At 43.0% G+C, this 15,578-nt stretch overlaps 1 protein-coding gene across 1 annotated transcript in view; it reads left to right on the top strand.

The window, feature by feature from the left end:
- The window catches only part of AFF3 (ALF transcription elongation factor 3), a gene marked incomplete at both ends in the record, with an annotated part of 333,261 nt that overhangs the window by 198,611 nt on the left and 119,072 nt on the right, over positions 1-15,578 (top strand). The window contains 2 exons of the mRNA XM_082488937.1: positions 2,488-2,524; positions 7,709-7,760. Coding sequence (XP_082345063.1) covers positions 2,488-2,524; positions 7,709-7,760 — 89 coding nt within the window. The remainder of the gene's footprint in view (positions 1-2,487; positions 2,525-7,708; positions 7,761-15,578) is intronic.

Here is a 15,578-nt window from a genome sequence, read left to right as displayed (position 1 = left end):
TTAAGGATAATTGAATCAGCGTGTGATGTGACGGGCTGTGTGTGCTTTCCTTACTCCTATGTATGTCACGCTTTGTTACATACAAATGATCAGGCATTATTTGATTGTAATTTTATTAAAAACATCTTAATAAATAAACTTTAAATGAATAATTAAATTTGGTAAATAAGAGCTCACTTGATGCTTGTGTGAATGAGCTTTCATGTTCAGGCATTAATTTTCTACTCTTGTGCTGGAAAAAATGCTGTTAATTCTGCTGCCTGCTTTGCTCTCTTTCTTCATTTTTACTGTGATTTCATGTCTTGAAAGTTTGATCAGGTGTTTGATTTCTAGTTATGTGTATGTGATATTATGGGATCAGCCATCATTTTCTTACTTGAGAATTAGTTTATCCAATCCAGGAGAACTGGTGTCTTGTCACAAAGCTATTGGGTGATTATTCTCAGCAGAAGCTAAGTTATCATAGCGGTGTTATTCTTTAAGTGCTCAATTAATTACTCTTTCCTTTCCTGTTGATTTTAACAAGCTGGAACAAATGCACTAGAAAATAGTCTCCAGAAGTGAAGACTTCACCTTAGCTTCTTAAGTTGCATAAAGTTGTACTTTTTTCCTACCTGAGTGGAAGCATTCTTTTTTTTCACTATTAGATTTTTATATTAGCCTTTAGTATTAAGAATAATTTGTTGAGAATCGAGACACATTCGAAAGAATCAATTAAAAGGAAAAGTGAAAATGTTATAGCTCATATGTTTTACTGATGTGAAATTTGAGACCATGCAGAGCCAATGGCAGAGGTAAGATACTGTGCTAGGCAGTTAAAGGGGAGGGTGCATTCTTCCTGAGGTTAATGAAAATGTAAAAGAGTGAGCGCGATCCTTGTTTAGTAGTTTCAAACACTTTTCTGAACACGGGGGTATTTTCACCAAAATTATTGTATTCCCCCAAACTTCTCTAGGTACATAAATTCACTATTCTGGGAACTGAACATGCTCTGATAGCCTACTTTTATTGGCAGCCTGGTTGGCTACTAGAATAGCATTTAAATTCAAGTGTACGTGTCACTACATCACCACTGCAAGTTGATCCTGACTTCTTAAGATTATATGCAGTCACCAGAAAAAAACAGGCTTTAATATCCCCTCATCAGAAGCATTCACAAAAAGCTGAGGCAATTTGTCAAAAGTAGACAATTTCAAATTATTGAGAAATTATTGTGGGCGTGTGAAACACGGTACAGATCTTTTCATACTGCAGCTGAAGGTAGAAACTCTTAGGGCTTGCCCAAAAATTTCATGTCTCACATTTCAGGTGTGTAGGATGGCAGTGAATTGCAGATGTGTATTATAGCGTAAAAACTACAGATCAAAGCCATGCAGTCTGGAGAGCCTTGACTCCACAGCAAATGGTGCAGGTCGACCCAAGCCCTTGAGACCCCAGTGCCTGCGGTCCAGCCAACCTCCATTTAGAGATGCCAAGAAACTCTTGGGGCCCCGAACCCCTGAGGCGTGCTTTGGAGCGGCTCAGTGGCAAAATCTCAGCTCGGCCGAGTCGGAGCATCCTTGAGCTCTCTGGGGCCTTGCAACTCCTTTCTTGATGAGCTGTGCATTTGGCTCATCGCTCAGTCTCTGCGGACCGGGGATCTTGTCCAGCGCCCGATTCGTCACCAAAAATGACCACGTGTGTTGCTGTGGGTGCCTGGCCTCTCCGAGCAGTCTTTACTGCAATTGTGAGAGCAGTCTGAATATGAGGTGGTATTCCTGTGCGTGTCTGGGTTATTCGGAAGCAGAGTTAAATGCAGGTTTCCTTCGCTGCTATCATCCATAGCAAAGTGTCCTTTTTTCCCTTAATTTAAACATCTCTTTCTTATAGCTTATATTTGTATTTCCCCTCTATTTATAGGCTTCCTTTATATTTTTCTGAATGCAAACAAATTCTGTGAGTAAAATATGTGAACATTTGCACGTGAGGAAAAAATTGTCTGATTTATTGCACCGTATTCATAGATATTGCAGTTGTGATACAAGGTTGACCTTGTAATCTCGGGGACCCAGAACTAAAGTCTGTATTTCCATTCTCTGGTGCTGTCAATATCAACATGTGAAAAGGAAAGACCAGCTGTGCTACTACCTCAGGAATCCAATGGTCCATGAAACAATATTGGTCTTCCCTCTGTCTTCTCGTCTAAACTTGTAGAAGGTAATAGACGAGTTTTGGCTGATCAATAAATGAATAGCGAGCAGGAGAGTCGTAATAGCTATACAAGGAATTGCACCATTAAAGGGTTGTTGTGAAATAAGTTTACAAGCCTTAGAATTAATGGATTTTCAAAGAAATATTGGATTTATTCTTGTAATTGAAAATTACTTTGAAACTGAATGAACAATTAACAATGCTGTTTGGATTGTTAAGGTAACGTTCAAGCAAGTATTGCAGCTAAAAATTGCTGTAAAAATAACACACCGTACCTTTTTTCTGTTATTATTATAGGAGTCGCAACAGGGATCTACAGGACACAGCAATACAAGTAAGTACCAAGTCATTTTCTGGCTGCATTGGGTGGAGGGGATGACAATGACTACGAAAAGCAAGTGACCGATAGAGTAAGGAACCAGTAGCAGACTGGGACAGTGCAGAGCCTCAGCAGGCAGTACTGGGCTACGGCCAAATGTGGAGAACTGAATTGAAGAGCGACCATCAAAATGTCAGCCCTTTTGGTGGACTGGGAAGAACAAAAAGGATTCATTTCGTTATGGCCATTTCATTATGTAGATGAGAAAGACTGAGAGGGCAAAAAAGTGGCTTTTTTAGGAAGCCGGAAAAGAGCTGACCCAGTTGCACATCCAGATCCAGACTGCCAGAAAATTCTGCAGGAAGACTTGTTATCATTTATCTTTCATAGGCAATGGTGTATTTTGTGGCTATTGCACAGTAATAAACTACGTGAATCCTGCCAAACTAACACCAGATAAAGTCTCAAAGATCATATGGCCTTGGGTCTTTTTGGCTAGCAGCGTGGGCAGGGGAGTGATGTGTGCTCGCGTGGCTCCTGGTTGGGGTTTTTCCGTGGACTCCAATTTACAAATCATGGTGCAGATCAGCAGCACTTTAATTACGTTTAGTTACAGTAAAAAACTTAGCAGATGTATTGAAAGGAAAGATTGAATTGTTCTGCGAAACAAAATATTAATCCTCTCCCCTGACACCTCTGACTGTAGTTAGTGTTGTCTTGCATATTAAAAAGACACGATCCTATCCTGCTCCCAACATAAAATCTTCTCAACCAAAAGAACTATTTTGCTAGCTTCCTGACCGGTCAGCCGGCACAGAGCCCTGTTTGCAAATTACGGGGCTGTAACTGAAGATGAAAAATGCCCTGAGCTGGTAGGTAGGGCTTTGACAGTGGCTGGTCACCCACTGCGTGAGGGAGAAGACATCCAGAGAGACAAGGCTGCGAGATGTAGGCTATTAAAACAGTGCGGCTCTTTGCTGAGGAAAGGTCGGCACGCGGAAGACAATGTTGTGAAGAAGCATGCAGTGGTGTCACTTAATTGCTGCCACCGGTTTGATATTGCTGCGAGCACCAGCACTAAGGAAATAATAAAAGGCAAAGGGGATGAGGTTCTGTCAGAAAATAATGAATACAGTAATGAGAGAAGGAAGCACAAAAGGGCCATAATAGAGAGGGCTATGCAAACACACGCAGAGTCACGAGCATGACAAACACACCAGCTGAGCTGAGGGCTTCGCGATGACATCAGAGGCCACAGCGTTTGGCCAGCTTCGGTCACAGTTTCATTTTCAGTATCTCCTTCTTTCAGCACTTGAGTAAAATAGGTTGTCCTGCAGATCTAATGAAATCTGCTTTCCCGTGGATTAGGAAATCGGTCCTTCCCCCTTACAACTTTCCTCTGCTCCTTACTCCAGTGGTCTCTGACCTCACTTTACTTCCAGTTTCCCCATCTGCCCTCCCACACCACAGCACCTCCAGCTTCTTCTTATCTCCTCCTTCATCCTGCTCAGCAAAATCAGCATATATTTCAGCTGGGCTGGAGCTGCATTTGGTACTGTACTGCCTGGCTGGTGGCAGAAGTTAGGGTCGCTGTCAGAGACCCAGACACTTTTCCTAACATTGCACAGGGAATTTGACTGTCTTTGAGACCTGTATCTGTGAGGATTACTGTCGAGGTGCTGGAATAAGATGTCGAATAAGACACGGTTAGAATGAAACATAGACCATACCGATCCTGTACATCAAACTCAAAGGAAATTCAGGTAAAAAAAAGGATTTGGATGTGAGGAAAAGCTAGCAAATGACTCTACGCGGGAAAGAAATCTAATGTCTATGTACTGTGTTATCCAAATGCACATCTTCAGAGTCCCGATTAGCTGTTATTTCCCATTGCACTGTGTCTTCTTTGGAGTGGCTCTTGAGCCTGTGCCTTGCAATGGTTTTACTCCAGCTGCAAACACTGTCTTTCTCGTGGATAACGTTTGCATTTCTCTCATCCTTGCCCCATAAGAAAATCAGAGCATTTGAAAACCCATAATGGCTGAAGTGATACTGCTCTGTCACAATAAATATTATTTATCTCTGTTACCCAGAACGGGAAACTTGGCCTGATTAGGTTGGGTGATTCACCCAAATTCCAACTCCGAGGAAAGAACTCCTTCTCTGGCCACCCACTATTCAATGGGGAAATCCTACAAAAGTTCATTTGGAATTTGTTTTGAAATGGGAGATATCTGTACACGTCTTCTCTGGTTGCATCTAAAAAGATTAGGAAAGGAGTTGTGTGAGATGAGGTAGAAACTAGCGAAGAACTCCCAGCTCTGTGACTGAGGATCTGAGGACTGATGTGACTGAGGATCTTCAGAAACACTATGTGGTTCTGAAGGCGCGTGTATGCAAACACACCAACACACAGACACACGCACGTCCACACCCATTTCGGGAGACATACACAGTGCTTAGCACCTGAAATAAAGGGTGTTAACAGCAGTCCAATAGTGAGGTGAGTAGCATATTCTTTGTCAGTTCTAAAAAGACTAAGAAAAACAAAGGACAACACAAATTTGCCGGTAAGAAGAAGCCAGAGCTAGAGAGGATTTAGCAATTCGGCAAATGCCAGGCTCCCACAATGGTACCTGCATGCATTTGGCAGGTTACATTGAAAATGGAAATCAAATCCTAGTCTGACCGAGAGTGAAGGTGAAAAAACCAAGTTGTTGTGACCTGTAATTTCTTTTTACATATGCTTACCCAAAAATCTTATCTGTACCGTATCTGTGACATTCAACTATGCTTAGTCTATACACATTTTTAAAATTTTTATGATTCAGTCAAGTGAGAACAAAGTTGGTGAGAACTGATAAAGCATTAATGGCCAGATTTTCTACTCTGGTAGGCTGGACTGATGTGTTTCTACCATCTGTACAGGCTTCGTCCTCCCGCTCTGCACAGAAGTATGTTAAGTGACAATTAGCATAAAAGCAGCTGCAAATGCTTACTGTAGGGTAATTCATTAATATCCAGTTTGGCTAAATCACAGAGATTCCTTTTTCTCTTTCCTCACAGTACTTATGCTCTTTCCCTTGTTGCTGCATTAACATACATTGCTGAAAGTAGAACTGATGTGAACTCTGCTGGCAAAGCACTCAGGAATCCATATTCTCTCTCACACTCACTCAAACAAACCAGTGTTCATGGTAATAATTCATCACTTATAAAAAGCCTAAGTTACAAATAGAAAATCTTTGAATATATGCCAACTGTTACTATTGGTTTCTTGTTCCAAATTATCATAATGCAGATGAGCTCCAGGACTCCAGGCACCCTAAGGCTGACAAACATATACTGTAGCAACTGCTTTCTAGCCCATGAGTTCATCATCTGGATATACTTTATGAGGTCTCTGCTAAAAGTGAAAAGTGACCTAGAGATTATGTAGTGGATGTATTCCATCCTGTGTGGATGCCCCACTCGTGCCTAAATTTTAGGTGCCTTTAGCTGCCCTCCTACAGTAGGTGCTTAGCTTCCATAGAGGTCCAAAGATAGGCATTGGTGGTTTTGAAGTCATCCAGAGCTTCCCCCATCCTCTTCACTAAAGTTTAGGCACCTGAGTTGGGTAGACACAAACCCTTCCAGAGAGGAGGATGAGGTCTAAAAGCACCACGGCACAGTGTTAGCAATACCCAGAACCTCCTCTACAAGATACCCACTTCCAGAAGGTCACTGTCTATAGTCCTTCAGCTTGCTTCTGTACAGCAGTGGAAGGACCTTGGTAGCAAAATCCTGCATCTTCAGAAGGCCACAGCAAGTTTTCCAGAGGCGCCCCTTACAGCTGTTGCTGGCACCCCCACACTGTATGAAAACTGAGGTTGAGGACTTCGTCAGCAGCCAATGGATGATACGTACTGCTCGTGTGCATGGAATAGGTTGGGGGCTGATCCAAAACCCACTCAACTCAAGTCAATGAGCAGAAAATCAGAGAACACCAAAACAGCCTGACCAAAACAAGCACTTCTCACATGTTTTTCAGAAGACACAGGTGGGTTTTGCTTTAATGAAGATCATTAAAAGGTAATGGAGAAAAACACAGCCATCAGTAAACTGGTCACACTCAACCTCTGCGCTTCCTTGTCTGATAGGCAGCATAAACTCATGTGTAGACAGCTATTAGCATCCAGCAACAGACAAGAGGAGCAGCAGCTGAACAGCCACTAGGTCCAGAATTCAAGTTCAAGGTGATTCAAGTGGAGTGACATACCTTGTACATCCATGGTAGAGCTAAACAAAAGTCTTACGCTGAAGTGCAGCAGTCTCAGGTTACTCAGAGAGCAATAATTACAGCAAACATCAGCCTTACTTTGGGGGCCAGGAGAAAGGAGGGAGAAGGACTTGGCCTGACTTAGCAGAAGCAGTACCACCCCATCAGCTAGCAGCCTGCTTCCCCAGTGTCTGCTACGTAACTAAGTTGTGTTGGACAAATTTTGGACCCAGGAGGGGGATCGTCACAAGCCAACGTGCTATGCCAGGACCCATGTGAGTCATAGGGAGGTGTGAAGAGGCATCCCTTGGGCCTCTGATACTTATCGAGCTTTTAGGTACCTGACTTCTCCTGGGCTTGAGTGCCTAAGCCAAAATATACAACGCAGCAAAGAGGGCTTCCCCAGCCCCACTTACAGGAGCTGAAGAACAGATCCTTAATCTGTCAAAATGAATGTGAACCAAAAAAGCATCTGTTGGCAGAGCTGTGTCCTGATCTTTGCCTTATTAACTCCTGCTGATGCTGTTTTGCTTTGTATGAAATAATTACTTTTCTTGTGTACGGTTTTGGAGCACGTGCATGTTGGATGGGGTACACTCTCAATAGCAGAGCTGTAGGACCCTAGGGAAATCCTTTCCACTGCTCCAAGGTCTGCTGTCCCTGGTAAAGCTTGTGTCCTTCAAGCAGCCTCTCTCGTGGAGTTCCCTTGCCTGACATTCCCAGAACACATGTGGCAGCAACAAGAAAAGTCAAGTCAGGGTTGACTCCCCACTGGCAAATGCTCCGGCAGTGCCCCCGCAGCCCTGTGATTGCCTCGGCAGCGGTCTGCACCTGTGGCAAGAGTGGCCGGTGTTAGCAATGAATAAAGGGTTCATATGTCACATGTGAGCATTTTCCATATTAACCCATTTCTGATGTCGTTTTCTTCTTCTCTTTTAAAGGGAAAAGTGATGTTGAGCCAAAGAGTCCAGAGAAAAGCGCAACCCATACATCGTAAGTCACTTTTGCATTTAAGATTGGAGAAGGCAGCTGTGTTTTTATCAGATTTGTTGGGCAAAATAGAATTTGTTTGTTTTCGTTAAGATAAAGCTCTTTCACTGATTCTTAGATAATGACTAAACATTAATTATTCCTAGAACTTCTGCACGCTACTAAGTCAGAGATCTTTGCAAGTGAAATGGCTCCATATCACACTGAATAGATATGAGCTGATTTTTGTGGGTGTGTGAAGTTGGCCTTTACAACCTGACTTCAACATCACCTTAATGCTGCCGGAGTTTGTCACACTTGCTAAAAAACATCATGTCACATATGCCTTTGATGTACTGATGTAATTTTAAAAGACTGCAGTCTGCAGCTTCACCTCTGAATTACTTGAAATCCAATTACAGCTATCTCTGGTCTCTCACGATTTTGTTGATGTTTTTGAATTAACAAAAGAAGTCGAGAAATAGATAGGAACAGGCACTTGTAATATATCAGTGTTCACCTTCACTCTAGTGCAACAATAGAAGCTTTTACCATTTTTAACTCTAGTATACAAAGGACTGAATTGTTTTGCCAACATAAACCAGTCTATGAAACAGATGGGCTGCAAGTTAAAAAAAATAAATAAATAGCATCAGTCTCCCAAACGGAGCTGGATAAGTGAATTCCTTTAATAACTACCAGGCAGGAGCATTATGAATTTCTGCAAAACCATTCACCTTTTTAATCCCATTTGAGGGAGGGAAGTTCTTGTAGCAGTCAGTCATGTGAATTTTAGAGTGCATCGTGCCCATAATTTATGTTTTCTGATTCCTGTTATTTAAATTCAGAGCATTCTATCGTGTAAATCTCGCAAGGTGTCACCATTTGTTACATGGCCAAAAGTAGTCACAGAAGGAGGTAAAATAACAGTGATTTATTGTGGGATGTTTTGATTTCTGCTGCAAATACACATTAAAAATCTTCTGGAAATGAATCTAGAAAAAGATTTGACATGGTGTAAGAAATGGCTTGTCCTGCAGATTGTGTTGTGGAATGTAATTACAGTATGTGAGCATATTTAGCCAAACTTATTAAATGAATTAAGCATTAACAGCCTTATGCCTTCTGATAGTATGATTGCTGGGAATGGTTAATAGAATGATTCCAATAATTATCATTTTTAAAATTATATTGCAATAAAGACCAAAAGAAGAAGGGTTTTAATGCCATCTGGAGGTATTTTGGAGAAATGAACACATTTATTTTTGCTGATATTTAGCAATATGTAAAACATAAGCCGTCCTCCAAAGTGGTTTTTCTAGTTCAATGGTATTTTATTCGTGAGGAATGTTCTTTACTTTTCTTTGTTCTCCTTCATCGGATTAAAATCCCATAAGATATCTAAACCCACAATAGGGGTATCTCGGAACCCAGAATATGGGTTCAGAGATACGTCCCAATATGTTTATGGTTTTGGTTTGAGATTACATACTGTGTCATATAGTGTGCTGTATTAGTTACAGCAGACTTCAGAATCTCTTTAGGTGTGAAAACTTCCTTGCCCAATAAGAGATCTTTGTACAACCTTCTGAAACTGTTCTGTCTACTAGATATAGTATATTTATAATGCTTATCTTTAAAGTGTAACGCTACGCTAAGGCTACCCCACGGCAGATATTGGTTCCCAGAGCAATTTTTAGAAGTAGAAACGACTGGTTCCTACTGATAAATGACTGCGTTCAAGAAGCAGAGACCCTTCTAGTTAGAGAAATTGTTTGTGTGGAAAAGGAGGCAGGAGAGAAAGGAGGAGATGAGAGGAAGGGAACCAGCAAGTGCTGTGCCAAAGGAGGAGGAAGAAGAAAATGAGAGGGGTATGGCTAAGGAGGAGGAGAAGGAGTTGTAGACGCCACATTTTCAGAAAGAGGTACAAAACTGAGAGCAGGGGAAGAGAAAACCAGAGGTCAAATACTGGAAACGAGAAAGGAGGGAGAGCAATACAAGCAAAAGCTATTAGTAACCTAAAATGTATGTTGTAACGAATAGGGGGCTGAATACCTGAGTGTTACAGTGAAGTAAATTAACTCATGTTGATGTGTAGGTGCACACTGATGTCCCGGTTCTCTTTCTGCTACTTTCTGTTGGCCTTCCCCAGGTTTCTTCTCTTTTCTTCTAGGACAGATTTTTATCCCTGGTTCTCAGGCGGTTGTGACTACAGACTTTTTCTGTTCTTTTGGGGATGTAGCACAAGGTGCACAACCAGAAAGACCTGCAGGGTGTGCGTGCACATGGATGCCTGAGCACGCGTGCCTGGCTCCATCTGTAGTAATGGACATGCTCTTCCCCTGCGTACATGGAGAAGACCGTGCCATGGCACGGCTGGCCCTGGCAGTGCCCAGGCCTGCAGCTGGGAGCCAGTGGGAGTATGCAAGGGGGAGAGGTGTTGCGAGGGAGCATGGACGCTGCTGGGGGTCCCTGTGGGTAAAAAACCCTTCACCCTCTTACCAGGTGTCTCTCTGCTGAGAGTGTTGAAGGAGTCCAGTTGGCCTCTCCTGGCAGCAGTGCTAGAAAGGAGTGACATTGATGTAGGAGAGGTGGCACGTTTGGGCCTGACCAGGAGAAACTGTGGATTCATTTCACTGTGAATCAGTGTTTCCTTGTGAAAATGGAACAAACAGCAACAAAAAAACCCACAAAGCAAGTCATGCTGGCCTAGATAAAAATAACAGAAAAGATGGGGAGGAGCAAATTAACGTTTCTTTCTTGCAAATGTCTTTTTTATTTTCCTCAGGCATGTTACAAGCCACACACTCAAGCCAGGCTTATATGATTCAATGGCAGTTAATTCATCCTTGGTGCAGATTTACTACCTCCATCCAAACATTATTTATGCAGCTTCAAAGGACAGGTTGATTACCCTCCTGAATCAGGCAGTGAGGCGCTCATGAACTGAGCTTTTACATGAGGTCTCCCTTCAAGACATTCCTCCTGCCTTGTCCACTGGGCTCCGCAGCCTCAAAAATAGGTGTTGCATTGTGATCTGGAGCCCTGAGGCCAAAGGTGCTACCCATAACCTCCAAGAGTATAAATATCTAGAGCGCAGGACGCGTGGTTGTCTGTTCAGGGGGGTTTGGGTACAGTAAGTGCATCATTCTGAATAGCATTATGAACAGGGTGGGTTTTTTCCTGTATGCATTAACTCCCTAGATAGACTCGGTATGACATAGTTCTCCACTGATAATAATATTAAACATTAAGAAACCGGTATGCATTAGATGACACACATTAATTGATGCAACATCCTAATGAGGCAGATAAATAAGGGCAGTTATTACAATGCTAAAGATAACTGAGATGGATGTAGGAGAATGCGAATGATGCGAAAGCAGGGAGGAAGTTTGAGCAGAGCTGTATCCTTTTGCACAATATTCCTATGGCTTTCACCTCCTCGGCGTGCACAATAATCACCTGAACTGGCACTGAAGAATTGCAATAAAAGGTGCAAGCACTACAAAGGTGTTAAGCCGTCTGGAGCCCGCCCCCCCCCTCCAAGTTGATTCATGTTCCTTGTAATTGAATGCTTTTAAAGCCATGAGAATTCTGGATTTGAAGGGGTTTTTTGTTGTTGTAGTCTTAATATTTATAGCTCTCTATGGGTCATCTGGTTACAGCTTCGCTGCACATTTCTAAACTTTTAGGACTGTTCAGAAATATCCAGCAATGTTTTGTTCTTTTGTATTTCTGATGGAAGGTTCAATTTTCCACGGTCAGAAAACTTTCACAGATTTTGTTAAAAACACCTGATTTTTATTAAAATTATTTCTTCCCCAGTTTTACTAGTTATAGTTTGAAGGGCTGTGTTAAGGAGTGGGGGAGGAATGGAGAGAGTGGCTTTTGATCTTTCATATTTCCAGATACAGGATTTTAGTCTTTCTTTGGCAAAAACTGGATCTTTTCAGTAAACCTTGGAACGCTGCACTTAAAACTTTCAATTTTATAAAACTTCTGTGCAAAGAGAAACGATTCCAACAAGTGCACATGTTTCAGAGGACCTTGCGGTGCCAGAGAAACTCCTTCCCAAGCCGAGGGTCTGAGGTCTTCCATCCTCCCACGTGCAAAATACGACAATAATTCAAAAATGGCACAAAAACACAAAGCACTCGGCAAGACTCCCGCTCTTGGGATGACTTTCGATGTGCCGTCTGTTGTGATGTTCTTCAGTACCTTTGTGTTTGTGAATGATTTCCAGTTCAGACTACCCAAGGTTAATCATGCCTGACTGTGATTCACTGCGATGCATTTACCTCGACATTTCTAGTGCACTTACTTAATGATATCAGAGCTAGCAACTAGGTACCTCTGTGCTGTCTCTTTATTATCCCTCCCACAATTGTTTTCATGCTGAGCTGCTCCAGATTTTCCCCTCCCTTTTTACAAGAGAATTAACCAAGATTGAGGGAGGCTTTTATAATTTATGGCAGTTATGCAAGTTTTGTCCTTTACTAATACTCCCTGAAAATCGCAGTGATCTCGATGTGTGTGTGTGTGTTTGCTTGTTTGCTTTTGCCAGGCAAGAAATAGATATTGGCTCTGTTCCTTCCCTGCACCGGTCCCCAGCATCAATTGGAGAATAGTTTGCTCAGGGGGATCTTCATTAAGAGTACTAAATTCAGCAGCTTCCAAGCTGCCCATTTGCAGAGATTAGCGCTACAGTCTCTTGCCCATCCAGCAGCCACTAATCGTTCTCATCACCCTGATTCTCCTTGAGGAAGGAAATGGGAAATGGGTACTTGGAGCAATGTCACTTGTTCTTGCTTGATGCAACCTACGTCTGTATTGGCACGAGCGTTGCCTGTTGGCTTCTTGCTGTTTCTTCCTCTGTTCTGTCTTGCCCCTTGTATCTTCAGAGTGACTCACAGATAGTTATTCAACAGCCAAAACCTCCTGCTGGTTTCCCCTTCCGCAGATGGGAAGACCGAGGCAGAGGGGTTACAAGGTGCCTCCAGAGAACAGAGAGAACCATTCTCAAATACAGGAGATCAGCTTGAGCGAGTGCTGCCAATGCACCATCCCGCTCTTAGCCCCCAGGGAGCTTGGCCTCTCACATCTGGCTGACGTGTGGTCTTGACCTTAAGTCTCTCAGGCAACAACTGCAACCAGAGCACCGGAGTTGGACGAACAGCCTTAATACCACCTCACTTCACCGAAAGGCCTGGTGCAAGTTATTTAAAGTTAGCCTTGGCTTTCCCCCATCTAAAACAATAATTAGGCTGCCATGAAGACTATCTCATTAATATTTGTACAAAGTGTTGAAAAATGTAATGTTCTGTAAAAATGGCTAAGGATTACTCACCCAGAACAGTAAAGGAAATGAGCGATAGTTTACGTTTTTAAAGGCAGACTTGGGTAGTAAGTGGTAAATGTCCTGAGGAGTGCCAGGTGTAGGGAGAAGGGAAGAGCGGGAGTTGCTGCCTCTCCCAAGCGCCCGCAGACCCGTTGAGCACGGGCAGCCCTGGCCCCATCCCCACATCCCCATCCTCCCCCCAGAGTTTCAATCTTGGGACAGGGGCCACCCAATTTAAATCAGAAGGATTTGGCTTTTCTCTCACTGAACCAGAGGGAGGGATGGCAAATAGGGAAGGGGCAAAGCATGCAAGCTGCAGAGGAAAAAAACCCTCCAGCAGTACATCTTTGATATGCTTCTGTTTATTTGCCAAAAGGACCATGATGGGTCAAGTCAATTGAACCAGAAAATAGCTAACAGATGGGTCTGGAGGACAATGGAAAGGGTGAAATCCATGCAACTGTGGAAGTCAGTTCCAAGAAAACGGCTGCCCAAACTTTTATGGAGTATAATCCACTTTTAGCTTTCAGATTAAGTTGCCAGGACAACTTCCCAGTCTTCCACAGCTCAAGTTGTGGGCATTTTAGAAGGCAAGGACATCTGCAGCAGAAACATTGGCCAATGATTTGGTGACATCTCTTTTAGTAACTCCATGGGCTCTATTGAGGGCCATCATGAGCGTATCAACCTGCTCATGAGCCGCAGATAGAATCATAGAATCATAGGGTTGGAAGGGACCTCTGGAGATCATCTAGTCCAACTCCCCTGCCAGAGCAGGGCCACCTTAGAGCAGGTTGCACAGGAATGCGTCCAGGCAGGTTTTGAATGTCTCCAGAGATGGAGACTCCACCACCTCCCTGGGCAGCCTGTTCCAGTGCTCTGCCACCCTCAAGGTAAAGAAGTTCCTCCTCATGTTTAGGTGGAACTTCCTATACTCAGGTTTGTGCCCGTTACCTCTTGTCCTGTCACTGGGCACCACCAAAAAGAGCCTGGCCCCATCCTCCTGGCACCCACCCTTTAAGTATTTATAAGCATGGATCAGGTCCCCCCTCAACCGTCTTTTTTCCAGACTAAGGAGACCCAATTCCCTCAGTCTTTCTTCTTAAGAGAGGTGTTCCAGTCCCCTAATCATCTTGGTAGCCCTATGCTGCACCCTCTCCAGCAGTTCCCTTGAACTTCTTGAGCTGGGGAGCCCAGAACCGGACACAGTACTCCAGGTACGGCCTCAGCAAGGCAGAGTAGAGGGGGAGGATGACCTCCCTCGACCTGCTGGCCACACTCTTCTTGGTGCACCCCAGGATGCCATTGGCCTTCTTGGCCACCAGGGCACATTGCTGGCTCATAGTCATCCTGTTGTCCACCAGGACTCCCAGGTCTCTTTCTACAGAGCTGCTCTCCAGCAGGTCAGCCCCCAACCTGATTAACCTCCTCTGCCCAGAAATACAACTTGCAAGGGATCATAGACAATATGAAGTGACATCCTTTAAGTTAATTTTTAAGATGTATTGTTTCTGAAAACACCAGTGCATCAATAGCTTTTAATGTACATCTGTGATGTTTCTGAGAGAAGTCTTGTAATCCATGCTAAAAAAAAAAAAAAAAAAAAAAGAAGAAAAAAAGCTCTTACTATGATGAATGAAGGCAGTGTTTTTCAGAGCGATGGAGGTCTTGAAAACTGTAGAAGTGAAAGTCTGGTGTTTATCCATGAACCAAGTTGCTGGCAGAAGAAGAAGGCTGGCTTCATTACACTATTCCACCTGTTTACTTGAGCCTCGGCTTGCAGAGCGAGCCTCTAACACTGCCAGACTGTCCCTCTGCTCAGCCAGTCCAACAAGAACAGCTAAAATTTTAAAACACACTCCCCAGCTCTCAAATTCCTGTGAAAAAATTCTTTTTTCTGCCCTTCCCCCTGATGAATTACCCTCAACCCACATACAGAGTGTTTCTCTGTGTATTAAATATATAGACCGTTAAAAAATACAATTCCACCATAACTTCCCGCTCCAAGAAACAAAGTGATTTCACCTGTGGGATGTATCAGAGCCACTGTGGTATTGTCACAATGCTGATGTGAACCGTTTCTGCCAATTCCTAACCTTTTCTGCAGACAGATTTTTTGGATTTGTGGTGTACAATGCTGCTGATAGCTCACAAAACAAACTATTGTAAGTTGATACCAACAAATCTATTTTCTTCAAATGCTATAAAGACATTTTCTTGGAAGATACTTGCTCACACAGGTCTTGACTGAATCTCTCTTTGAGGTTTAGCAAAGTTAAGGAGGAAGAATGGATTAGTATTGTAAAAATTATAGCTGCATAGCAGTCAAAGAAGATACAAGTAAAAAAATCTTTTAAAACCATGTAAACTCACATAAAAATATCTTAAAAACATGATGTCCATGAAAGCGGGCAAGATGGGGCTTGTTTGTTTGGTTTAGAAATAAAACACCTGGAAGACCAATCTGACCTTCTTTGCAGCTGTGGGTTTCCTGGTTCAAA

Source organism: Vanellus vanellus (genome assembly GCF_965231255.1).
Source record: "Vanellus vanellus genome assembly, chromosome: 1".
Lineage (NCBI taxonomy): Eukaryota > Metazoa > Chordata > Aves > Charadriiformes > Charadriidae > Vanellus > Vanellus vanellus.
The sequence above is the reverse complement of the archived record's forward strand: the minus strand, read 5'-3'. Positions and strand labels throughout refer to the sequence as shown.